The 26110-nt window shown below is 37.6% G+C and overlaps 1 protein-coding gene across 1 annotated transcript in view; it reads left to right on the top strand.

Moving 5' to 3' along the window:
• Positions 1–15004, top strand: part of SCARF2 (scavenger receptor class F member 2) — a 56641-nt gene extending 41637 nt beyond the window's left edge. The window contains exons 10-11 of the mRNA XM_089489465.1: positions 13243–13395; positions 13752–15004. Coding sequence (XP_089345591.1) covers positions 13243–13395; positions 13752–15004 — 1406 coding nt within the window. The remainder of the gene's footprint in view (positions 1–13242; positions 13396–13751) is intronic.
• Positions 15005–26110: the final 11106 nt, after the last annotated feature.

Here is a 26110-nt window from a genome sequence, read left to right as displayed (position 1 = left end):
CAAAATAGTTATTCACGCTAGTGGCAACAGAAACCACAGGTCTTTGTGGTTTTCTTAAAGGAGAGCCGGTTTTCATGGGTATCTTAAAATCCTTTCATCACAGTCATTTAGTTTCACACACAACAGAAGGGAAAATGTTATCCTTAATGTCTGTTTTTATTGCCAGAGGCAACTGTTATTTCACTTGGATAAAATGCTTTGGTCAGAGGCCCTGTTTTGCTTGGCAGACAGTATCTGCCATGTGTTTGTGTTCTTATATATTTTGTGACTAAAAACAAATCTAAATATAGGCTGAACAAATGTAAGCAATTTAGCTAAAGAAAGATCTAAACGCATTATGATCATAATAGAATGTTAATTTTCTATATGAGCAGACTTAACCTTGTGCAATGAAGAAGATACTTGGATATGTGGCTTTTTATTATCCTAGAACACAGAATCTATGTGGGGATGCCACCTCTGCGGTAGACTGGATCTCTCTCCAGCTAGCACTCAATAAAAAAAGAGCAGGGTCTATTAAGACCCCCGTCTGACTGCTCCCCTGTGCTCCTGCCGGCTCTGGTATGTGATGTCATATGCTGATGCTCAGCTGACATTGGAGAATGAATCCCCCCATGACCCTGCAAGGGATAGCGCGGCAGCTCGCAGGGTGAGCTGCATCAGAGACCGACTGAGGCTTTCTGAGGTAAATGAGCTGTGTATATGTGTGTCTGGGTATATTAGTGTGTGTCTGCCTAGTTATGAATGTGTGTTTGCCTGTATGTTAGTGTCTGTGTGTATGCTAGTGTCTGTCTCGGTATGTGTGTTGTGTCTGTCTGGGTATGTATGTTAGTGTCTGTCAGAATATGTATGTGTCTCTGCCTGTATTTTAGTGTCTGACTGGGTATGTATGCTCATGTCTGCCTGGGTATTTTAGTGTGTTTCTGGGTATGTATGCTAATGTCTGGCTGGGTATATCTGGGTATGTTAGTGTGTGTCTGTGTGTGTTGGTATGTTTGCATGTGTGTCTGGGTATGTTAGTGTGTGAAGATTTTTCTTCCTGGGTATGTTAGTGTCTGTCTGGGTAAGTATGTGTGTCTTGGTATGTTAAGGTTTGTGTGTAGGGGTATGTTAGTGTGTGTGTGTAAGGGTATAATAGTGCATGTCTGTGTATGTTAGTGTGTGTCTGGTTATATTAGTAAATGTGTGTGGGAGTATGTCAGTGTATGTGTCTGGGTATGTTAGTATGTGTTTCTGAGTATTTTGGTATGTGAACATGTGCCTTTGGCTATGTTAGTTTTTGTGTGTGTCTACATGTTAGTGTGTGAACATGTTTATTTGGCTATGTTAGTGAAAGTGTGACTGTAACTTAGTATGTGTAGGGGCACTTTAGTGTGTGTACATGCAGGGAACTAATCGTCCGCGCACTGAAGTGGCCGATTAGGCCGCGCCAGGGCCGTCTTTAATGCGGAGCAAAAGACCACAGCACCCGCGGTGGGCCGGCACACCGAGATGCCAATGCAGCCGTTGCTGCTGCAAGTTTTAAAGCGGAGGTAAGACACACCGTGTCGCCCAGTGCCTCAGTGAGGCCTTTTCGTCCCGCCCCTTTGAAGACGCAACGGGCCGCTGAAGGGGGCGGAGTCACAGCTCCTCGTGAGTCGTGACAAGGAGAAGAATATATCGGAGGAGCGCAGTCTGCAGGGAAGGAAGGCAGCAAAACGGTAAGTATAAAAAAAGAATAATTGGGGTGATAGGTGGAAGGGGACCCATATTCAAAGGGGGGCTGCCTTGGGATAACAATAAAATACAAAAAGTGGGTGGCTGGTGGGGTATAAGTACACAACAGGGTGGTTGGGGCATCACATAAATCAATACAAAGGGGGGTGGGTGGCTGGGAGCAATACACATGGGTACATTAACCAGTACAAAAGGGGGCATCAATACACAAGGGAGGGGGGCTGGCTGGGGACATTACATAAATTAATACACAAGGGTGTTGGGACATAAATGCACAAAGGGGGCTGGCTGAGGGCAGAAATGCACATGGGGCAATACACAAGGGTGTGGGGGGGGATACATTAAAACCAAAGGGGGGTGGCTGGGACATCAATACACAAGGGGGGAAACACACAAAAAACAAACCAGTGTGGAAAGCATTTTTTATGCTTTGTGTAGATTAACCCATACTGATGCGGTTATCAGTGTAGCAGAGCCTGTCCTAGTATGTGTGTTTGGTGTGGCAAGTCCTATGTGTACAATCTTGGTGCTGGGCAAGTGTTATGTGTGAAATATGGGTGCTGAGCAAGTTCTATGTGTGCTGTATGGGTGCTAAGCAAGTCATATATGTGCAATATGGGTGCTAAGCAAGTCCAAAGCAGTCAAAGGGGCAGCAAAATGAGGTTTTGCCTATGTTGACAAAAACCCTTGCACCAGCCCTGTTATCAACAGAAGCTTTATTATTATAAAAGAGATTCAAGCAGAATAATCGCTGTGAGAAATTTTCACATTTTGCCTGGAGTTTGCAGGCAATCCTGGGGCCCATCATACAAATATTTAGCTAAACACAGGCATGAATCTGAATTTTAAAAACCTATGGTTTTCATCCTGTAGGCATTTTTTGTAAATTTTTTTTAAATAAGTGTGAGGCACAGTAATTGCCATATCAGCATATCTGGAAACTTTCTAAATGACTTAAAATATTAAGGCAAGAATGGAAAATTGTGCCCCCCAGCTATGTGCCCATAAACACACATATACACATACACAGTCCTTGCACACGACTGCCCATAAACACACATGTACACGTACACTGCCCTTACACACGACTGCCTATAAACACACATATACACATATGCTGCCCTTACACACGACTGTCCACACGCTGCCTTTACACACACCTGCCCATTAACACGCATATACACATACACTGCCTTTACACACACCAGCCCAGTAACATGCATATACACTTACACTGCCTTTACACACACTGCCTTTACACCCACCTGCCCATTAACATGCATATACACTTACACTGCCTTTACACACACTGCCTTTACACCCACCTGCCCATAAACACACACATACACATACACTGCTATTACTCGTCCCTGCCTTTACACACACATATGCACATACACTGCAATTACTCACCCCTGCCTTAACACACACATATGCACATACACACCAGCTTACAAATACCTACACTGCTCTTACACATACCTGCCCATACACGTACACAAGTTAAAAAACACACACATATATACGTACACTGCCCTTTCTCCCCATCTCTTACCTTTCTCATCTTCCATCCTCCACCTTCCATTCAATTTTGGGAGTACAACATCCATCACTCCAGGCCTCTGCTGCAGTGCTCCCTCATCACTATGGCTATTGATGCAGAGCGCAGGGGTGATGTCATAACATGCGCTCGGCATCATTTGCCGGCACGTAGTGACGAGGGAGCATGGAAGCCGAGGTATGAAGCAACAGACTTCGCGCTCCCTAATGTTGGGCCGGTTGGAGGGAGATTGTGATCTCCCCAACCAGTACTGCAGCTTCTGATCAGGCACCTGTGCGCCCCCTCGCCCCTTCCTACAGCCCTGTAGCCCATCTTGTATATTCTTTGTAGTGAGTTGTCAAATGGCTCTAATACCGGCCTTCATGGAAACTTTGAATTCTCATTATTTAAAGATAATTTAAAGATTAATTGAATTACCTGCATTCAAGCAGGGATAGCCACCATAATATACTATTCATAAATGCACTAATTGGCTCTTAGATATGATCATAGTAGTGCGAGCCAGCTCCAGATTGTGTGACCCTGAGAATTTACCCCTTTACCCTGTGAGTCTGTGAGACCCTGAGAGCAGGGCAAAAAGACAAGATCAGTTCATAATTTATGTTTTACATGGCATATTGGGGAAACAATAAACAATTTACCATTATTCTGAGACACATTGATAATCTTGCTAGTTGATCTCATGAAAATATGTGGTCTCTGTATAATAAATAGTTGTATAGTCTTCCGTTGGGGTCTTGATAAAGGCTTTCTGCAAACAAATGTATCCTTTTCTGTGTTGTATTAAAATGTAAGTGTTGTCCTGGGGTGCTGGATCTCTCACTTGGTGCTTTCTCACGTCCTACATGCTGTTTCAATAGTTGATTGAAATTTGTGTATGCTGGTAGTGTTTTCTTAATTCGCTGCATCTAATAAACTAAGAATGTTTTTCACAGCTAATCTTCTGCTCATGCCCCCTCTGTTCTGAAATGTATAGCATCTGAGTATTAAGTTACTCAAAGGTGTGATTCATTCCCATTCTTAATGAATCAGCTTTGTCCTCAAAATATGTATTTTTATTTTTAAATGGACTTCAATGTCTATCCAGTAAATTGCACTGGAGTCCTTGCAAAATGTACTCTAGTATGAATTTATCATTAAAATAAGGCTGAAGTGCTGGTTTAGTTTATCAATTGCAGATAATACTAGATTGGTGAATTGAATCAGTCCTGGCAATTTAAGGCCCAGTAACCATTACGCCACATAGTAGTATTCCAAATCTAGGCAAGAGGCTCTTTAGGACACCATCATTTCTGGCCTTTGCTGTGTGTGCGCAATGGCCACTCTGGGCATGATTGCATGACTATATTTCAAATGTGATGTTTTTACTCTTGCAACCATACTTTGCATCAGAATGACCCAGATCTTTTAGCGGATTTGTCTTTCTTATGTTGCAAATACTTAGGATAATGGTTTTGATCGGCTTTTTATGTTTTTGAACTATGTATAACATTGTTACCTATTATTCTATAATTTCTATTTCTTAATTTGGCATAGAACTTAATTGTTTATAAATTTTACTTTCGTATATCTACGTTTATAGTACTGATGGGACCCAGACAAAAACAAATCTTTATTATAATAAAAAACTTGTTTTACAATTTACCACTTAGAGGTACAGTATTTATAATTAGGTTTTTAATCTGTTGCGTTTTGTATAGGTCACTATAAGGATTATTTGAATCTAGTATAAGTAATATATGCAGCTTTTTGTAGGGAGTCTTAAATCCAACAGGAAATGGCTAGATCTGATATAATGATGTTACCAAGCAAACAGATGTTTGAGAGCGAAGACCTGCCAGAAAAGGATCTTAGGCCCAGTAACATAGTCTTTCTGCATTGTGGTATTAATTTCATCTTCTCCCATGTGGGGTATGGACGAAAACTCTTTGGTTTTTTTATTTTTAAGTATTTTACCGACATAAATATCAGACTAGCTTACTGGAAAAAAAACGGCGATATTACATACATACATATAACAACATAAATATGTGCTCATTCATTAAAAAAGAAACCTATATGACTAAACCATTACTTTTTCATAAGGATTTCGGTTAAGCACCATAATGCAGATAAATGCATTGCTGTTATGTAATTAGAACCCATGTAGAAACATAGAAACATAGAAAGTGACGGCAGATAAGAACCAGTAGGCCCACCCAGTCTGCCCAACCTCTGAGTACTTTCCTTTAGTACTTGCCCTTATGCCTATCCCATGCTTGCTTAAATGACTTTACTCTATTAACATCTACCACTTCTGCTGGGAAGCTATTCCATGCGTCCACTACCCTTTCCGTAAAGTAATATTTTCTGATGTTACCATTAAACCTTTGCCCCTCCAGTTTATGGTTGTGTCCTCTTGTTGTGGTAGTATTTCTCCTTTTAAATAAACTCTCTTCCTTTACCTTGTTGATTCCCTTTAAGTATTTAAATGTTTCTATCATATCCCCCCTGTCCCATCTTTTTTCCAGGCTATATAGGTTAAGATCCTTTAACCTGTCCTGGTAAGGTTTATCTTGTAATCCATAAACCATTTTAGTAGCACTTCAACATTTCTATATCCTTCTGGAGATATGGTCTCCAGTACTGTACACAATAATCCAAGTGAGGTCTCACCAGTGATCTGTACAACGGCATGAGCACTTCCCTCTTTCTACTGCTAATACCTCTCGCTATAGAACCAAGCATTCTGCTAGCATTACCTGCTGCTCTACTGCATTGTCTGCCTACCTTTAAATCCTCAGAAATAATCACCCCTAAATCCCTTTCCTCACACGTTGAGGTTAGGACAGTACCAAATATTCTATACTCTGCCCTTGGGTTTTTATGCCCCAGGTGCATTACTACTCTACATTAAATGCCAATTGCCACAGCTCTGACCATTTTTCCAGTTTTCCTAGATCGTTTGCCATTTTGCTTCTTCCTCCAGGAACATCAGCCCTGTTGCAAATTTTTGTGTCGTCAGCAAATAAACATACCTTTCCATCAAGTCCATCTGCAATATCACTAATAAAAATATTAAAGAGAATGGGTCCAAGTACAGATCCCTGAGGTATCCCACTGGTAACAAGACCTTGTTCTGAATATACGCCATTCACTACAACCCTCTGTTGTCTGTCACTCAGCCACTCCTTAATCCATTCAACAACATTGGGATCTAAACCCAGAGATTGCAGTTTATTTATAAGTTTTCTATTTGGCACAGTGTAAAAGGCCTTACTGAAATCCAGATACGCAATGTCTACTGCACCACATTGATCAATTACTTTAGTCACCCAATCAAAAAAATCAATAAGATTTGTTTGGCAAGATCTTCCTGAGGAAAACCCATGTTGTTTTTGATCTTGAAACCCATGTGACTTCAGATGTTCAACAATCCTTTCCTTTAACATTGTTTCCATTAATTTCCCCACTACAGACGTAAGACTAACTGGCCTGTAGTTGCCCGACTCCTCCCTACTGCCTTTTTTGTGAATGGGCACAACATTCGCTACTTTCCAATCCCCAGGGACAACTCCCGTTACCAATGATTCGTTAAATATATCAGTTAACGGTTTTGCTAGTACACCTCCAAGCTCATTTAATAACTTGGGGTGTATCCCATTAGGCCCCATTGACTTATTTGTCTTTACCTTAGACAACTGAAATAGAACCTCCGCCTCGATAAACTCACATATTTCAAATGATTCAGTCTTTTTTCCCAGCTGAGGTCCCATTCCATCATTTTCATCTGTAAAAACTGAACAGAAATATTCATTGAGGCAGTCAGCTAAACCTTTATCCTCTTCTACATATATTCCTTTTGTTTTTAGTCTAACTAATCCGTGTTTAACTTTCCTTTTCTCATTTATATATCTAAAAAATGTTTTATCTCCATTTTTTACTGAGAAGGGAATTCGTTCTTCTGCATGTGATTTGGCAGTTCTTATAACTTTCTTTGCCTCTTTCTGCCTAATTTTATAGATCTGTCTATCTTCCTCACTTTGGGTATTTTTGTATCTACTAAAGGCTAACTTCTTGTCTTTCACGATTTTGGCCACTTCTGCAGAGTACCACAGCGGTTTCCTTAATTTTTTACTCTTACTGAGCAGCCTAATACAATTTTCTGTTATCTTCAATAAAACAGCTTTTACAAAATCCCATTTCTCCTGAACGCTATTTAAATTGCGCCAGTCTGATAATGACTCCTCTATACATTTTCTCATTTTAGAAAAGTCAGCTTTTCTAAAATCTAAAACTTTTGTTTTTGTGTGGTGTGATTAATGAAATTGTTTCTTTCTTAGGGGAGTACAAATATGTGACGAGACATATGCTGTAACATGAAAACATCAAACATACATATCTTTTTTTTGTTAGATGGTCATAATCCATATATATTTAAAATTTTGTTTCCCCATTCCACAAGTCACAAATACCAATTTATACATGGGTTTTAATGCTACCACATTCTTTCTGTCCTTTGATAATAATTGAAAGAGAATGTACCATGGGCTTATATTATAGTGGGCCCTCCACGCTGTGACGTGAAACATGAAAGTATCAGATAGTTGATACCGTAAAAATTTTGTGTCTAAACATTGGCTTACCTTTAGGTTACTTTGGCGGAAAAGGAATAGATGTGCCTCTTTTCATATCTATTTTCCTTTGAACTTTAGCAGCAGTTTTCTCCAAAGTACTCTTTATGTACACATTAATTTCATGAGACTGTTTTTAAGAATCATAATTCAGTTCCATATTTACAGTAATGAGTTTACACAGACAGTGACTTGAAATATTTCCCTTGACCTTAACATAATTGATGTAATGACAAAAGTATGAGTAAACTAAAATAGATCTTTTCTGGCAAAGCAATGGTATGCAGATCAACAGAATAGTCTTCCAGGAAGGTTACTTCTGTCTTATTTTCTTACAATGATTTCTGCAGACCAAATGAATGAGAACACTGATATTGGTGCTTTACCAACTATCTCATGAGTAGGCATTTCATAGACAGACAATTAACATTTGTCTGACATTTAGTCAATAAGCGAGTGTGGTTGGCAGCATTGTTGTTTGCATCAGCCAAATGTTTACTCTCCAGATGTAACTATGCAAGGGGGAGCCTAGAGAGACCCCAGGGTTAATGGCGCCTGGGTGTATTTCTTTGGCTGCGCCTCTCCCGTAACTAAAACGGATGCACACAAGAACACGTAACTCGCTTTAACACCATACACTAATACACATGAATACCTTACAGTAACATGAAGACACATACTAACAGCATGCACTCAAAAATGTGAACAACATATGGCTCCAGTGATGCTCTACCAGCCATACCCATGCTGGTGAGCTACAGTATTATGTGAACTGTACTTTAACAAAATACTAATGGCAACACATATGCTATAGAAATTATGTGTCCAACAATGATGTAAAGTAAAATGATTTATGTGTCTTATTATGGATTTAGGGGGCTAGATTCTGAAACATGTAATGTAAAGTTTATACTTTAATAATTACAGAGGTCATTATCAGCAGTTGTCATTAGTACCAGCCTCAATGGGCCCTCATATGGACTAAGAAGCCTTAGGGTGTAGGGGCATAGGTAACACGCTATTGCCTATTTAGCTTTTGCGTTAAGCTATTTCTATTTTTATCACTTGGTGTTTCCAATTAGCTTACAATCTATATAATTTTTCAACTTTTTTCAAACTCTATTGTACCTCTAACAATGCGAGTAGGAATTTTCTTTGTTTTTTCTACCCAATGTAAAAATATATATATGCTATTGTGGCAGGATGGCTCGATCAAAACAAAAAAACTCCAAAACACCAGCGTTGCACTTTACAGGATACATAAATAAACCAAAACAAAAACAAATCCTACTCCATCTTGGAGACTAACCATACAAGGTTCTTACCTCACTAACTAACCGGCCAGCTAATCCAGTCCCAGTCATAAAAGTAATAGCAGCACAACACCGTATTTTTGGACCGTACCTTTTTATAAAGTCTGAGGGCCTCTGGCTTGACTGCCTCTCTCCCTGTTTCCAGAAAACGAATGCCTCTAACGGCCGCCCTTTAAACACCTGAGTGCAGGTTAATTGGCTCCACCTTGCTGACCTCCAGCAATTAACCCCCTCATGCTGGGAATAATGAGCGTTCCAATCTGCCACTTATGTAGACAGACTCCATTACCTTGCCACATATCCTCCCCCTCAGCTTAACACAGGTGTGTGAAGCGGCCTATCACAAGAAACTGTGCACCCTAGACAATGCATCTGCATTGGCATGCTATAGCCCAGCCCTATGCTTCACAACGAATTTAAACTGTTGCAACGAGAGGAACCAACGTGTCACTTTAGCATTCTTGTCTTTATTGTTCTGCATCCACTGTAGTGGAGCATGGTCAGTGATGAGGGTAAAAGATCTGCCCAACAAATAATATTTCAAAGTTTCAGTTGCCCACTTAATGGCCAAACATTCCTTCTCTACAGTTGCATACTTTTGCTCCCTTTGCAATAACTTACGACTTAAAAATAATACAGAATGTTCTTCCTCTCCTATCATCTGAGATAATACCGCCCCCAGGCCCACATCAGAAGCATCAGTTTGCAAAAAGAAATGTTCCTTAAAATCTAGGGCTACTAAAACGGGGTACCTGCATAAAGCTGTACGCAAGTCTGCAAACGCTTTTTCTGCCTCATCATTCCATCTCACTGTATCTGGGGCCTTTTCTTTAATCAAATCAGTGAGAGGTGCAGCTCAAGTGGCAAAGTGGGGTATAAAGCGTCTATAATAGCCAACTATTCCTGGAAAAGCTTTGACCTGTTTCTTTCTTAGAGGGCGTGGCCAATGTTCAATAGCCTCAGCCTTAGTGACTTGAGGTTTTACCAGACCTCTCCCGACAGTATAACCAAGATATCCCACTTCTAACACCACTTGTGGCAGGATGGCCCGATCAAAACAAGAAACTCCAAAACACCAGCGGAATAAAAGCACAATGTAATTTATTGCAGCTTGCTGTAAGGTCCACAGAGTGTTGCACTTTACAGGATACATAAATAAACCAAAACAAAAACAAATCCTACTCCATCTTGGAGACTAACTATACAAGGTTCTTACCTCACTAACTAACAGGCCAGCTAATCCAGTCCCAGTCATAAAAGTAATAGCAGCACAACACCGTATTTTTGGACCGTACCTTTTTATAAAGTCTGAGGGCCTCTGGCTTGACTGCCTCTCTCCCTGTTTCCAGACAACTAATGCCTCTAACGGCCGCCCTTTAAACACCTGAGTGCAGGTTAATTGGCTCCACCTTGCTGACCTCCAGCAATTAACCCCCTCATGCTGGGAATAATGAGTGTTCCAATCTGCCACTTATGTAGACAGACTCCATTACCTTGCCACAATATATATATATATAAATATATATATATATATACACAGTATATACACTAATCAGCCACAACTTTATGATCACTGACAGGTGAAGTAAATAACACGTATAATATTGTTATTATGGCTCCTGTCAGTGGGTAGCATATATTAGGCAGTAAGTGAACATTTTGTCCTCAAATTTGATGTGTTAGAAGCGGGAAAAATGGACAAAGGCTGGCCCTTTCAAATCCAACAGACGACCTACTGAAAAAAGTTAATGCTGGTTCTGATAGAAAGTTGCACACAGTACATTGCAGTTTGTTGTGTATGGGGCCACATAGCCGCAGACCAGTCAGAGAGCCCATGCTGACCCCTGTCCATTGCCGAAAGCACCTACAATGGGCACGTGAGCATGAGAACTGGACAACGGAGCAATGGAAGAAGGTGGCCTGGTCTGATGAATCACATTTTCTTTTAAATAACGTGGATAGCTGGGTGTGTGTGCATCACTTGGAACCAGAATGGACTATGGGAGGAACTCAAGCCGGCTGGAGGCAGTGTGATGCTTCTACTGGGAAACCTTGGGACCTGCCATTAAGGTGGAAGTTACATTGACATGTACCACCTACTTAAGCATTGTTGTACACCCTTTCACGGACACGGTATTCCCTGATGGCATTGACCTCCTTCAGCAGGATAATATGCCCTGCCACAAAGCAAAAATGGTTTAGGAATGGTTTGAGGAATACAACGAGTTCAAGGTGTTGACTTGGCCTCCAAATTCCCCAGATCTCAATCCAATCAAGCATCTGTGGGACGTGCTGGACAAACAAGTCTGAACTATGGAGGCCCCACCTCGCACCTTACAGGACTTAAAAGATCTGCTGCTAATGTCTTGGTGTTTTGGGGGACCTACACAATATTAGGCAGGTGTTTAAAATGTTATAGCTAATAGATAGATAGATAGATAGATAGATAGATAGATAGATAGATAGATAGATAGATAGATAGGTAGGTAGGTAGATAGATAGATCTGCTGATCACTTCCACTTCTGTGTCTCAACAAAAGGCAGGAAGTGGCATTTCTCTCTGCATAATTTTATAGTACACCACACATTGTGTTGATGAAGCAGTGCTCAGTGAAAACTCTTATCAGATTTAAGAAGCTTAATTATGTATTCACTGATGATTTTGATTCCTTTTTTAATTACTATTGTGTCAATAACATATAAATCTATTCAACTGTGTGTATAAACCTACAATGAAGATACAATTATTTGATCCCCTGCTGATTTTGTACGTTTGCCCACTGACAAAGACATGATCAGTATATAATTTTAATGGTAGGTTTATTTGAACAGTGAGAGACTAACAAACCAATGCAGAATAAAGCAAATAAGTTATAAATTGATTTGCATTATACTCAAAGTCAAAGTCAATTTTGTTTTCCTGTGAAAGTCTGTTTACAGAAGTAAGTTCTGACTATAGGTGCATATAATCATTTAACCAGTCTGCTGGCACTTTGTAAAAGCTAAGATGAACAGAAGGGTATTGTGGCGTGGCCTGCCACTTTAAAACTACCAGGTGACCTTCTCTATACCACCTAGAAAATAATGTTGTTTTGCAGTTATGAACGTAGTCACTTCGAGGGCATCAACTGTATTTTTGTGTTATGTCACTATGATGTTTATTAAATAATTAATATTAATAGCAGTGTTAAAGTCTTTAATTTGCAAATATCAATCATTGCTGTTTTTAAAACATAAAAAAGAAGCTGAGGGTCAATCACATTCTGAACAATCAATATAGCTGCTGTATATATATATATATATATATATATATATATATGCACACACATATACAGTACATATATGTATATTGGTAAAGCACTTTCACATTGATAAGACATTGGAGGAAAGAAATCCAAATGTGCAGAACTGAGATTCTCTCTCACAATTACTTTCTAGGTACATCAATGACTTGTTTATATGCTATGTTTAACATTTTCATAAGGTCTGGTCTGTGCATGTCTTGACAGACAGTGCTGTCTTTTAAGGTGGTCAAAGGCTAAAGAAACAAGCACTTGTAACTTGTACTCACAGACAATAGAGCCTCAGTAGCCAAAACCTTCCATGTTCAGAAAAAGACATTGCTATGAAAAAATAATGAATATTTATGATTGAAATGTAAATGGCAGAACACAATGCCTCTGTAATTCATATTCTGCAGACTTATTTTTGCTTCTTTTATGAGCTTCTTCTTGTGCTATAAGCCTTGAAAAGTTTCAACCACCACAGATTTTCTGGATTCCTGGAAGTTAACAGGTCCTTCAATAATTATGTCTTTCAGTAGAAACCATTTGATCTGTTTAGTAGAACCTTATTTGCTCAGATAAATAACCAACAATTATTAACAACAGTAAACTCTGCCAGACCTCCCCTAGACTTTGCAAATGAACTGAAAATGATCTAAAAAAATATTATTCATTATTCATTTTTGTTAATAGTGAAAACTGGTTTATTTTATGGAGTCTTAATAAATGAAAACTTACCATATATTGCATTTCAGTGGCCCATCATGACATGGAGAATACATTTAACTGCAGCTTCATTGAGCCTCCATCTGCTACAGAACAGCCATCTCCATCATGGTCTTCTCGTGGTTCCTTCTCATCATTTGATACAACTGATGATGGCCCAGTTTATTGTGTACCACATGAAGGTGAGAAACACATTGACATTTCAATGCCAAAACACAATCCTTGCGTTGTGGATAACTAAATTGTGATTGTATTGGAGTAAAATAGGTAAACTGTATCTAAATAAAGCTCTAGTACAAATAAGTAATATTTGATTACCATGTGGTTCTTTGAGTATAATAAAAAAGGTTTACCAAATTTGTATGCATTTCTTTCTTATCTGGAACACAAAGGGTTATGACTGGAGTCAGTATCTTCCACAGCCATATTTTTTATAGTTAAGTTTTTATTGTTGTATTTTACAGCTACAGAAATATAGAGTGTGAAAAATACTTTTTCTTGTAGTATGTTTTTCAAACATAGATCTTATATCTTGCAGAATCTGTGACAGATTGTAAAGAGAAAGGAAATGCAAGTGCTCTTGAAAAGATGAGTCATCCAATTAATGAAGAAGCTGGGGAATACACATACTTAAAAGAGTCGGGGTCACCTAAATCATTTCAAGTTGACAACAGTGAAACCCCATTGTTGAAATCCTCAGATAGTGAAAGGTCATCATGTGGCTCTGGGTCAACTGGGGGTGCTCTTTACGCGAAGGTTGCGAGATTGTCCAAGCAGTCTAAGGATGAAGATGATACATTGTTGGATAATAAAAGTGCTACAATTAGTGGGAAACCTCCATCTCCAGAAAGAATAAAACCGCCTCCACCTGATCCATCTACTAAGCCTAAAGTTTCCTGGATTCACGGGAAGTATAATGCAAACCAGTCCAACTCTTTACCAACTTCCAGCAGGCCTAATGACAAGACAACTGGCCAATGTGAACAATCAGAGCTAAGTACTAAAGATCATCACAGAAAAAAAAACCCTAGTGACACATGCCCTGCTGGCCATGGCAAAAAAGAAGATAAGATTATTTTAAGAAATAAGGAAAAAGGACACAAGCAAACCAAGGATGGAAGTGCTACAGATTCCAGGTCATCTGAAGAACCCCAATCTCCATCCAAAACAAAACATAGGAATAAATCAAGTCATGATAACATAGAAAACATTAATGGGACAGTTCAGAATGCTTTAAAAAAGATAGGGAACCTTCATATTGACAAAAAAAGTGCTGATGTAAAAGAGGTTCCAAAAAGCCCTGATCATAGCAAGTCTCGCGCTGAAGTTTTTCACCCACATTTGTCATCTGAGGCCGCTTCACAACTAGCTGCGCAGCTAAAAGAAAAAACTCAGAGTCTCAACAGGATTGAAAGCAGCACCACTCAAAATGGTGTTGGGCTGCTGAAAGCACAGAAAGATAAACCAACTCCTCCCCAAAAAGCCAAGCGATCTACAGCTAGCATAAACCAAAAATCCAGTAAGCCTGTTCTTCCAACATCAACTAATTTACAAAAAATGATTAGCCCTGTTTCAGAGACAGTCCCCACCAATGCAAACACTATTGAAAAACAAAACTCAAACAGTAACCAGGAACAGGTTACAAATGTAAAGCAGGAGGCAGTAGAACCAACAATTAAAAAAACACCCATTAAGAAACCTCCTCGTAAGAAAAGCAAAGATGCCACTTTGGACTCTGATGGAAAATCTCAGCCGAAAATGGCAATTATGCCCCCTCAGTCTGTTAAATAATCGTAGCAAATTTGCACATCTGTATTATTGCTGAAAAGGGCATTAAGTTGGATTCAGATGACTTCTGCAATATACATTGATGTATTTTGCTTTAGCCATGCCGTGAGCCAAATAACTGAATATTGTCCTTTAAAATATTCATTGACAATGGGACATGGAAACCAACTTTTTAGAATTCAGTGTGCAGAGACAAGAGGGATCTGTCACTGGACTGATGGCCTCTCTCCATCAATTTAACTAGGAGTAGTATGAGTAGATAACCATCTACTTGGGAATCATCATTTCTATGGAAATCTGGACAATGCTGAGAGAGAGAAATATTAGGAGCATTAGAACTTCTGTAAACCTGTACTCTGTTCTGGATTGTTAATATTCAATAATATTTGCCATACAAAGTATTTTTCCCCTTCAGATAAATCCATTCTTAGTTTACTATTGTTCTTTATATTTAATGCGTCTCAGATTAAAAGAATAAAACTAAGTTATTCACTTTTTTATTCTTTATACAAGATATAAACGGAGGTTCAGAATTAAGAGTTCAGAAGAATCTTGTTAACAAATAGCAATTATTGTAATGTTTATCAATATTACATTGTCATTTGTTTCAGTTTGAAAACAGAAGCTTAAAGCAGTATTATGTGTACCTGTAACAGAAAGTGCATAAGCAGTGCTTATATTAATATAAAATATTTTATGAATCTGTTTTGCTGCATTTGATAAGCTAGCCTCTTATGTTCCCTTTGCTATCCTATTACAAGTTGTGTTATTTCCATTTCCATATTCAGCTTGGGCTACAAATGCATGAACCTTTTATTTAACAATGTTATTTTGAGTCTGTACAATAATACCACTGTTTAAAAATTGTTACCAACAGCTTTGTGGGTTTAAAATCCTCAGTGAAGATTCCGATGAGAAATAGTGCTTATCTCCTGGTCACAACTGAAAGGGTTTTTTATTATTACAAGAGGAAAAAGCACATGACTAAAAATTTACAAATTTAAAAATCATGCTTCTTAAAAGAAACTCCATCCTTTTTTTTCACAAGATAAAAAGTATAATTTATGATAAATTTTTTGTAAGTTTTCAGGGGTTTTGCCTGAAAAAAACAAAATCTTTCAAAAACAAATCTATTTTTACTAGTTTAGAGCCTACTGCTTTACATATCCTAATATTACTTTTTGTAGAAACATGGACATCTTATTGAGGTGGTATAGGTAGGACCCTTTCAATGTTTACCTAACTGTGATCTAAATGTAGTAGAGACTGGCTTTAGGTGATTTAAAATAACAATTACTCAAACATCACTTCCTATTTAGCAATTTTAAACAATATTTTGGTTTTCTAAGTACCAATACCTTGATGCACAGTTTTTTGTCATTTGGGCATTTTGTTATTATTATTATTTTTAATCAAACTCGGCCAGGAAAAATAGACAGCTTTTGACTTTCAACTAATTTAAGAATATTTATCAAACTGTGCATTAAAAAAAGCTTTTTATTAAAAATATATATATATATTTTGTGCTAATAAAGGCATCAATGTCTTGCTTTAGTTTCCATAACAGATAACTGAAAAAAATGTCTTTCTGTATTCAGTTCTAATTTGTCTTTTTTAACTTTTGAAAACATGTAAGATTCAATACATATCTCCTATGGCTTCTGGTCTGACTACCGCAATGGAAATTATTATTCACCATGCAAAGCCTACATATTAAATACTAAAGTATCCCCTTTTACAGCATGTATGTCTTTATGACAGAGAGACATAACTGGGACAGAAACCATGCTGTCCGCCAAGTTGCATTAAAAATACATAGCAGTGTGTTGTCTGCAAAATATCTTTAGGAAGCAATAAGGCCATGTGTTATAATTATTAGAATCTAGATTTTATACTTCATAAGCCATGATTTCCTGGAATAGTGCTTTGAAGTTTTATTTATATAATGGGGAAAAAAGCTATAAAAAATAAACAAACCGTACAGTTTTGTCAGCTATTACTGTTAGCTACTATCACCAGCTATTTCCCATGACCAAAAATTCACCATAGAATAATATGTATGCTATATATATATATATATATATATATATATATATATATATATACACACACACACACATATATTGCATGTGTTTGGATTATTTGCATATTGTTCAGACATTTGAAGTGCCAAACAAGGTATGAAATGCCTGATATAATTTGAAAACAACTTGCAATAAACTCACATACATTTAATAATCAGCCTGTATCTGCCATAACTGGGGCACTGATAGAACAGCCATATACATGTTAATATAGCACCGAACCCAGTGCATGCTGTTAGTACAGACACCTGAGAAACATCAGCAAAATGGAGAGGCATAGATTATTGTCATAATCCCATAGATCAATAAAAAGATTTAATATTAACCATTGCTGTTCCTGTTGTCTTAACCGAAGGGATTTACAGGATGTATAGTTTTATAATTTTTTATGTGTACAGTGTGTAGAAATAATTGTACCAAAAGAAAAAAAAGTAATATGTGGTATGTGCGGTACTTATATGTCCAAGTCAGTATTTTGGGGGTAATTCATAAATGTACCACAAACGTATGATCGGAACAATACATAAAGTATTGTTTGCATCATGATGAAACCTATAAAGGAATGATCAACTTTGCATACTTCTGCATTAGAAGACGTACCGTCACTTTGAATACACCCCAACATACTGTATATTTGTATATGAAACTTTGTAGAGTGATCCTGTCTCTACAAACCTACTCTCTTGGGGTGTTGCTTTAGTTTTGGTTTGGTTTTTTTTCACCTGTTAATACCTTTATAAATTATTCCCCTTGGCTTTCAATAATCTGTGTACCAAGTACAAATATAGGTTACCATGTATGTTCTTACTCAGTGCTCTGAGGGCTAAACATTGGCTAAGGTGGCATTTGTACATTTATACTAAATTTTCCTCCCTGCTCAGCAACTTGCTTACTTGTAATTAACAATATTATTGATATTTATGGTGTCATTCTTTCAAACATGTATACAATATAGGTCTGTCATGTGCCCTAACCTCTTCCATAACCTCAGCTGTTAATTAGCTCGACTGTTTAGTTAGAATTATCTTTTTATGTTTCCAGAAGCTGGTATAGAGTCCTATACCAGTATTATAAAATTCAAGAGGGGTAAATGAAATTCAATTTCTCATATATTAGAATTTATTTCAAGTTTGTCATCTCTGTTACGAATATTTTGTTTTTGGGTTAAGGGTCAGGTTGGAAAGTCAAGCTGGTATTGACTGATTCCCTTAGTACCTGCATATATAAAATACTTTCTAGTGAAACTGAAAGCTATACTCAACCAAAAGAATATTGGTGGTGTTGAAATGCTATTTATGACCTGACAATTGTGTAAGGACGAGTGCCTTTTGTATAATATTGCAAGTAGGTTTAGCTAATTAAGTTTTTGTATTAGAAGACTGGTACTGAACTTGATATTTTTGCCCAAAGAAAATCTTTGTTAATAAATGTCTTTATTTCCTGTTACTGCTGGTGTCCTGTTCTTTAAGTGTCCATAGCTACAATTTAACTAGCCTTATTGTTAAAAAAAAATGTAAAAAAATTGTAAAGCAAAAAGGCTCTAAAAATAGACATGTTAACGGTTTATTTTTATCATTTAACAGTGAACAGTAGACTTGTGCAAATGGACCGAAAACGTTTTTGAAGATTTCTTTGTTTCATTTTTCGTTGGGGGGGATTTATTTTTTCCTGCCGTTTCGGTGTGGAAGAAAATGAGAGGGGGTTTATATACAGAAACATTTGTTGTCACTTAACCTCATTCACTAATGCACTGGACATCTGGAAACCCTTGTCTGCCTTGAAATATCTGCCTGGGGAAGACCTTGCTGATGCAGTATACCTTTCTTGTATCTTGTTGCTGTGCTCAGTCTTGCCACGGAGTATGACTTTTGACATTAGCAACCTCACCTTGTTATTGAGTTTGGCAAAGGGTGTCACATCAAATATTGATTTGATTTAGATGCGTCTTCTGTTCATGGATGTTTGTGTAAGTTAAGCCAATGTAATTTACTACTACAGGGTTTGACAAACCCAAGTCACCAGGGGGCCATAGCAACTTGGAATTGCTTCTAGTGCCTAGAGTTCACCTGCCTTTGTAGAACTTTTCAGGCATGTGAATGCTAGGGCCCTCTGAATTTCATTGTAGCTGGTGTGTTCACCGCTTTAAGAGTAAGATGGGCTTATCTTCCCCTTGCCCTTCACAGATGAAAACTCAGCCAGCCCAGCATTGGCTATTTGCTGCCAAAAGTTTTGACCCAACCAGAAAAATAAACCACAGAAAACTAAATGAAACCTGCTCAGGGGATCTGAGGGCAGTTTGTGCCTCTAAGGAAGGAAAGGTCCATATACTGAAGAACTCTTGAGACCTCTGGCTGTGTGGAGCAGGGATTATTTATCTTGCTATAACTTGTAACCTGCTGACAGTAAGTGCCCGCAGCAGGGCCAAATGAAAAAGGAAAAAAACAAAACACCCACCCGGCGTCCGGAACTGCATGTCCTGAGCGTTGGGCGATATGAATTGACCATCCCTGCGCTAAACTCCGATTATAGGCCACACCCCCACTTTAAAGACTTAAAGTGGGGGGGGGAAGTGCAGCCTATATTCGGGCAAATACAGTATATATTCTTATGTATCTTTTGGCTACAGTGGTACTGAAGATAACGCGCCTTTTTAGTGTGCTGAGAATGTATAGGTCAAAAGGTTTCTGCATGTTACTTAGGTTTTTCCCTAGAAAATCTTTTTTAAATAACAAATTTAATGGGACGCTAAGGGTGCTTCTCTACCTACAAATCTAGGTTTCTCCTGGTACTTGGTGAGGTGGCTTATAGAGTAAATTTAGAGTCTAGTGAATTCAAATACGTTGCGAAAGAAAGGGTATAATTGGGTACAATTGTGTCAGTGGAAAGACTCTCACATGTAGGCTAACATGTTCTACAATGACAGGTATAAAATGTCTACGATATAACAGCTTTGGACTTATTTAGTGATCTATTATACTTTTCTAATACAGTTTTTGTCAGGAAATATTTAAAATATGAAAAGCTGTTTGGTTCTTCAACATAATTCAAAACACAATTTATTTTTTTAGATAAGATTGAGGAAAACAAGTGAAATGTTTTAGCCCCCGCATAAATAGATAACTAGAACAGTAAATAACAGTTTGGTGTTTTTTCTTAACATATTTCATAGTATATATGAAACTATGACATGTGCAAAAGGGTAGGTATGCTGAGAAGCACAAATTATGGTAATTTTAAGAATTAAGACTGGAATTATTGACAGTAAACAACGTTCAAGCCAAGAACATCAAAGAGGGAGCATTTCTAAAAGAAGAGGCACAGGAAGTCTAAAAGGAATCATTTCAAAGCAAATAGGACAAATATCTTGTATAAATATACCGAAAGTAGGCCACAGCTGTTTCTCCACTCCTTGAAAACACAGTAAAGTGTATCAAGTACTATAATACAATAGGTGTTGTTTCAATGAAAAGAAGCAATTCAGAACAAAAAAATTTGTTCTGACTAGTACTAATATGTAATGATTACAATAATTATGATTACCATTTTTTTAACTGCTTCTACTAAAGAAGTTAGTTACTTCATAGAATCCTAGAAAACCCATTCCCTAGGCATAGCTTCATTATCAGCAAAACAAAGTCACATTTTCCAATATATTTAGTTATTTGCTTCTATTTAAATTGGACTTATCTTCTACAAACATGTGGATGATAACGTCCATTGCACCTAAGCATTACCCTTTTTATTTAATTTTTTATTAGTATTTCAACTCATGTCAAAATGCATTTTTACCATTTTAACATGCCATTTTGCCATTTTTACCACATCTTTGTTGAATTTTGATTCCCTTTAATGCACCCACACAGATTGTATATTGTTTTTTTCTGTAAAGATAGAGCTTTATTTTGCTCCTTTTACATCTCAACATTTATTATCAAAAATATCTTTAAAAACAGTGACATTGAAAAAAAAAACAGCAAATAAAATAGTTGTTGACAAAAATGTAATTATTCAAGTGTATTGATATATGTTGATTTTAAAAAAATACCTAATTTACATAGAATGTTCATGAACTTCTGGAAATAACATCTTTGTTTCAAAGATGCAAGTGTTTTTGCATTAGTTAATTTCGGGAAGCAGAGAACCCAAGGTGTCATGTAGCCAAGTTTTAGCGTAATATTTATTTTATAGCCTTTTTTGTTTCTTTTACACTTTTTGCAGAGTGCTTAGAGTTTCTTAGCCAGGTTATGCCCAAAACAGCATGTATGTGACATCTTTACCAAAACAACTTACACATCCATGCTAACACTCTAACACTTAATCATTCATACACAAACACACCTACACATTCATGTTAACACATACACTTATAAATATATTCGCATTCTAACATACATTGGTATATACTACCACTCTTACCCTCCCACTCACTAGCTTGCTCCATCCCTCTCTCTCGCTCACCTTTATCCAACCCGCACTTGGTAGCATGAGTCTGAGTTAAGATACTGTGGCATACCTTTTTGCTTCCAACATTACAGTTTTTAAAAAGTAATCAGTAAAAAACAATAAAAACAACAAAATGAAATGTCTCATAACTCACAATGTTACTTGTTGTTTTGGTGCTACCAGATGTCATAAGGGTGGAATCTGGTAGCTCTCCACTGCCAGGATAGCATATGGCTCCTCCACAGTATGAACGTGTTTCATTAGGGTTACACACTACAAAACGTTGTAAATCTTTGTACATGAAAAGTACAAGTTTTTTTATGTTTTCTCCATCCATAATGCTAAAACCCCTGTACACTTCTCAAATTACCATTTCTCACCAAGCACAATAAAACATGCTACACTTCCAAAATTCCCTCTACCCACCAAAATAAGACTTGCACTAAATCACCAAACTCTATCCACCCAAAACTAAAAATGAAAGCTTAACCCCTAAAATTAAAATACTTTTTGTTTGTTTTTTTTTATTTTTTTTATCTAAGTAGAAAAAAAGGATGTGTGTGGATAGCACAGGAGAAAGAGTTTCGTTGGCTCAGGGGGTGAATTATAGGGCAATGAAAGGTTTAAATTCAGGTTTAATATTGTTGAAAACCCTATAGAATGCTTTGGAATATCATGTATCAGCAAATTCCGATTCTCTGGCTTGAGCATAAAATAAAAAAGGAGAGCTAGGCATAACAGGGAGACATATCCAAGTTTACCAGATATTCCAGTGTCCTTTTCCAACACAGTTGCATTGATGAGGTGACATATTAAAATGAATATCCAGTTTCCTATGGAGCACCACCAAAGAAGAGCATACTACAGTATTTTATAAGTAATATGCAATCATCAGCCTGCAAAAAAAATATTTAAAAATGACTTACCTTTAACAGCTGCTGCATACCACGCTTCCTTGGTCGTCTTTTTTGCGCCATTGTTGAACAGCACAGGGGCATAACTAGAAACCACAGCCCCCTGACTTCACAATCAACATTTCCTATAGTGGCCCCCCAAAACAGCAAGTCAGCGCCATCTTTGCACCCAAACAGCATGTATGTGACATCTTTACCCCAAATAGCTTACACACCATGTTTACGTGGTTATGTGACCCTGCTGAGTTCCTGCCTTCTTGTGCCTGTCAAAAATTGTTCACAAAGGGCTAGTCCTATTGGCACAGATAGGAACGCAGCAGGGACACATTACATGATCCCGCGCTAAACGCAAGGCTGCTTGCACAGTGTGCGAGTTCCAGAGTGGTAAGCTGTGGGCCCTTGGCGTGCAGAGAGAGCAGCTTTAGAGTGGTCCCTAGAGTGGCAGGATGCGTATCAGTTGTGACCCTTGCGACCGTGGTTCTTACTTCACCAAATCAGCAGCAAGAAGGAGCTCCCATTTAAGTCTTGATAAACTTCCTTGGAGCTGGCTGTCGGTGAGTATAGCACACAGGCACTTTGGTGAGCAAGGTAATTGCATGAAGGGGTGCTGCAGAATCCCTCCATGCAATTTCATGGGGGACCAAATAAAAATGTAAACGGACCACATAGCAATCATATGCATTCAAGTGTATATGATGATTGGAGTGTCATAATGAAAATCACAAAACACAGAAAAATGGCAGAATCTGAAAACATCTGTAAAACATCTCCGAGTTACATATTACAACAAGTATGTGTTTCATTCTTCAAAAATCAGTTAATAAAGTTGTCTCCTGTACTCAAACCACATAATTAAATATTTTAATTTCACTATAGCATTAAAACATTTCCCACAAATCGGTCTATATTGAAAATAAACAAACCAATATATTATTATTATTATCTTTTATTTATAAAGCGCCAACAATGTACGCAGCGCTTAATATAATACATATATTCAAGGGGTATGTGACAAGATGATAATTGACAGACTAAGACAAACCAATACATTAGGTGGAGAGAGCCTTGCTCGCAAGCTTACAATCTTGAGGGAATGGGGTGAAAATCATAAGGCACAGAGAAAGGGTGAGAGGTAGTGTGGTGGTTGTATCGATGACAAGGAGGTTCTAGAAGCTAAGATGGTGCGGCTTCTCTGAAGAAGTGATTTTTGAGATGATTCTTGAATGTTGGGAGGGAGGGTGAATGCTGAAGGTTCGGTGGAAGTAGATTCCAAAGATATGGGGCAGCCCGAGTGAAATGTTTTAGCAAAATTTTGTACGTTTGCTTGGGCTTCAGTTGTTGTTAGGAAGATAGAGGAGTGTATTGCCAGGCAGCTAATAATTACACAGATTGTAAGCATGTTTTCTCTTTTAACTGATCCACAGGGTCATAATCAGAGCCTTGTTTCCTACATGGGAAAAAACAAGTCTATATGTAATGCATTATAATATATTTTATACAACTGGGAGACACTTCCCAGCTCATTTAAAAAACTGATAAAGTAACAGAATGTACCAGAAAACATTTCTTTCACAATTCCTAGACCTACATTTTAGACAAGCTTATGTGTATGTGTGAATATCTTCAGTAAATGTATAAAATGACAGAGGAGACTTTTGGCTCTGGGGTAAAATATAGCAAAAATATATGTATATAAAATTACACACTGGAATGAGCAAACTCAGTTTTTATTTATTTAAAGCACGTCTATATTTTTTATAATTGCAGGTCAGTTTCCTGCAGGACTGAGTTTTACTCATACCAGCTTGCCATCCCAGGTTATTCGAAGGACAATCTGGAAAGCATTGTGTATGATATATTTTCCCAAATCTATATAGATATACAGTTGCAGGAAAAAAGTATGTGAACCCTTTGGAGTTACCTGGATATATACCTCAATATATTGGTCATGAAATTTGATCTGATCTTCAACAGGCAAGCACAGTCTGCATCAACCAATAACACATTGATTATTTGTTTTAATGTCTATATTGAACACATTGTGTAAACATTCACCGTGCAGGGTCGAAAAATATGTAAACCACTAGGCTAATAAAAACATAGAGCCATAGAATTTCATGGCAGAAAAGGATTATTTGTCCCATCTATTCTGCCCATTTTCCCTGGTTTCCCTGATGTAAGGGATCCTAACCCCTATCAGTCTCTAGCCTGGTCCCGTAGTGAGGATAGCTTTTTCTATCCCATGCATGTTTAAATTTCATCACTGTATATTTCATTTATCTACTATTCTGTCAGTAAAGTAGAACTTCCTTATATTACCCCTAAGCCTCTGAACCTATAGTTTCAGACCCTGACCTCTTGTTCTAACATCACTCCTGCTTTCAAAAAAACTTGCCTCTTCACTTACTTTAAGTCATTTTTAAGTATTTAAATGTTCCTATTGCATCTCCCTTCTTTGCTTCTTTGCTTTGCTATATATCTTAAGATCACTTAGTCTTCCAAACCATTTACCAATTTTGTAGGCCTCCTCTGAACGCTCCACTGTATCAACATTGCTCTAGAGATGGCTTCTCCAGAACTGTACACAGAACTCTAGATGAGGCCTGACCAGAGATCTGTAACATAGCAGAACCACCTCGCTACACAACCCACCACCCTGCTTGCCTTTTCAGATGCTTTATTGTGTTGTCTGCTTACCTTTAAGTCATTAGAAATAATTACTCCTCTCTTTTGTCGTCACTGACAGAACAGTGTTCCCAATGGTATACTCTGCCTTGAGATTTTTATGTTTAATGGCAAAAGCCTATATAACGATAGGTATACCACCTATATATGATAGAATTAAAATTCATATTTAAAAGCTTCTTGATCCAAGGAGAAACCTGATTGTCTTTTGGAGTCGAGAAGGATTTTTCCCCAAAATCCAAAAAATAGCTTAATTGGGATTTTCTTTTTGCCTTCCTTTGGATAAAAGCAGGAATGATAGCTAGAAGTTTTGAACTTGATGAACTTATTTTTAAACCTGAATTGCTTTTTACTATGCTACTGTGTTGTACATTATACACATGTAGCTGTCCTGGCTAACTAGATTACATTTTGTTACAAAAATGATTTTCCCATGGTCTCCACACACATGTAAATGACTATGTAATATAATTCATTTGACAGATCATTAATTTGTTTTAAGAAAAGAGCTAGATGTGAAGAGAATTAAAAACCTACACTGATGTAGTACAAGAAAAATAATACCCTATGGCATATTTTTCCCATGGTGGGGAAGGGTAGTATTTGATGAGACCTGATTGTAAGAATAAGCACACTATTATTAATAATAATAATACCCGAATGGAACAACTCACCTATACTTAAGTCCGAAAGGACATCCTGTTAGTTGTAGTTGTGGAAAAGGGACGTCTATTAAAATAAGGGTTTTTGAATGAATAGTCCTATGTATATTTTGTTTATATAAGCTGTCCACTATTTTACTCGCTATGTAAAATTGGAGAAAATTGAAAAACATTCAACCGCACAACTGTTCTATTTTTGGATAATAGTTAGCAGGGACCTATGGAAGCTCACCGTTTTGGACAGAAAAAGTGGTAGGCAATCACACATATTAAAGTCAAATGCCTGCTGCTGCTTTAAACTGAGAACAAGGGGACTATTCA

Source organism: Sceloporus occidentalis, unplaced genomic scaffold, assembly GCF_023333645.1.
Source record: "Sceloporus occidentalis isolate IW3139 unplaced genomic scaffold, rSceOcc1.0.p SCAF_40, whole genome shotgun sequence".
Lineage (NCBI taxonomy): Eukaryota > Metazoa > Chordata > Lepidosauria > Squamata > Phrynosomatidae > Sceloporus > Sceloporus occidentalis.
Note: the sequence above shows the minus strand (reverse complement) of the source record. Positions and strands in the feature narration are given on the sequence as shown.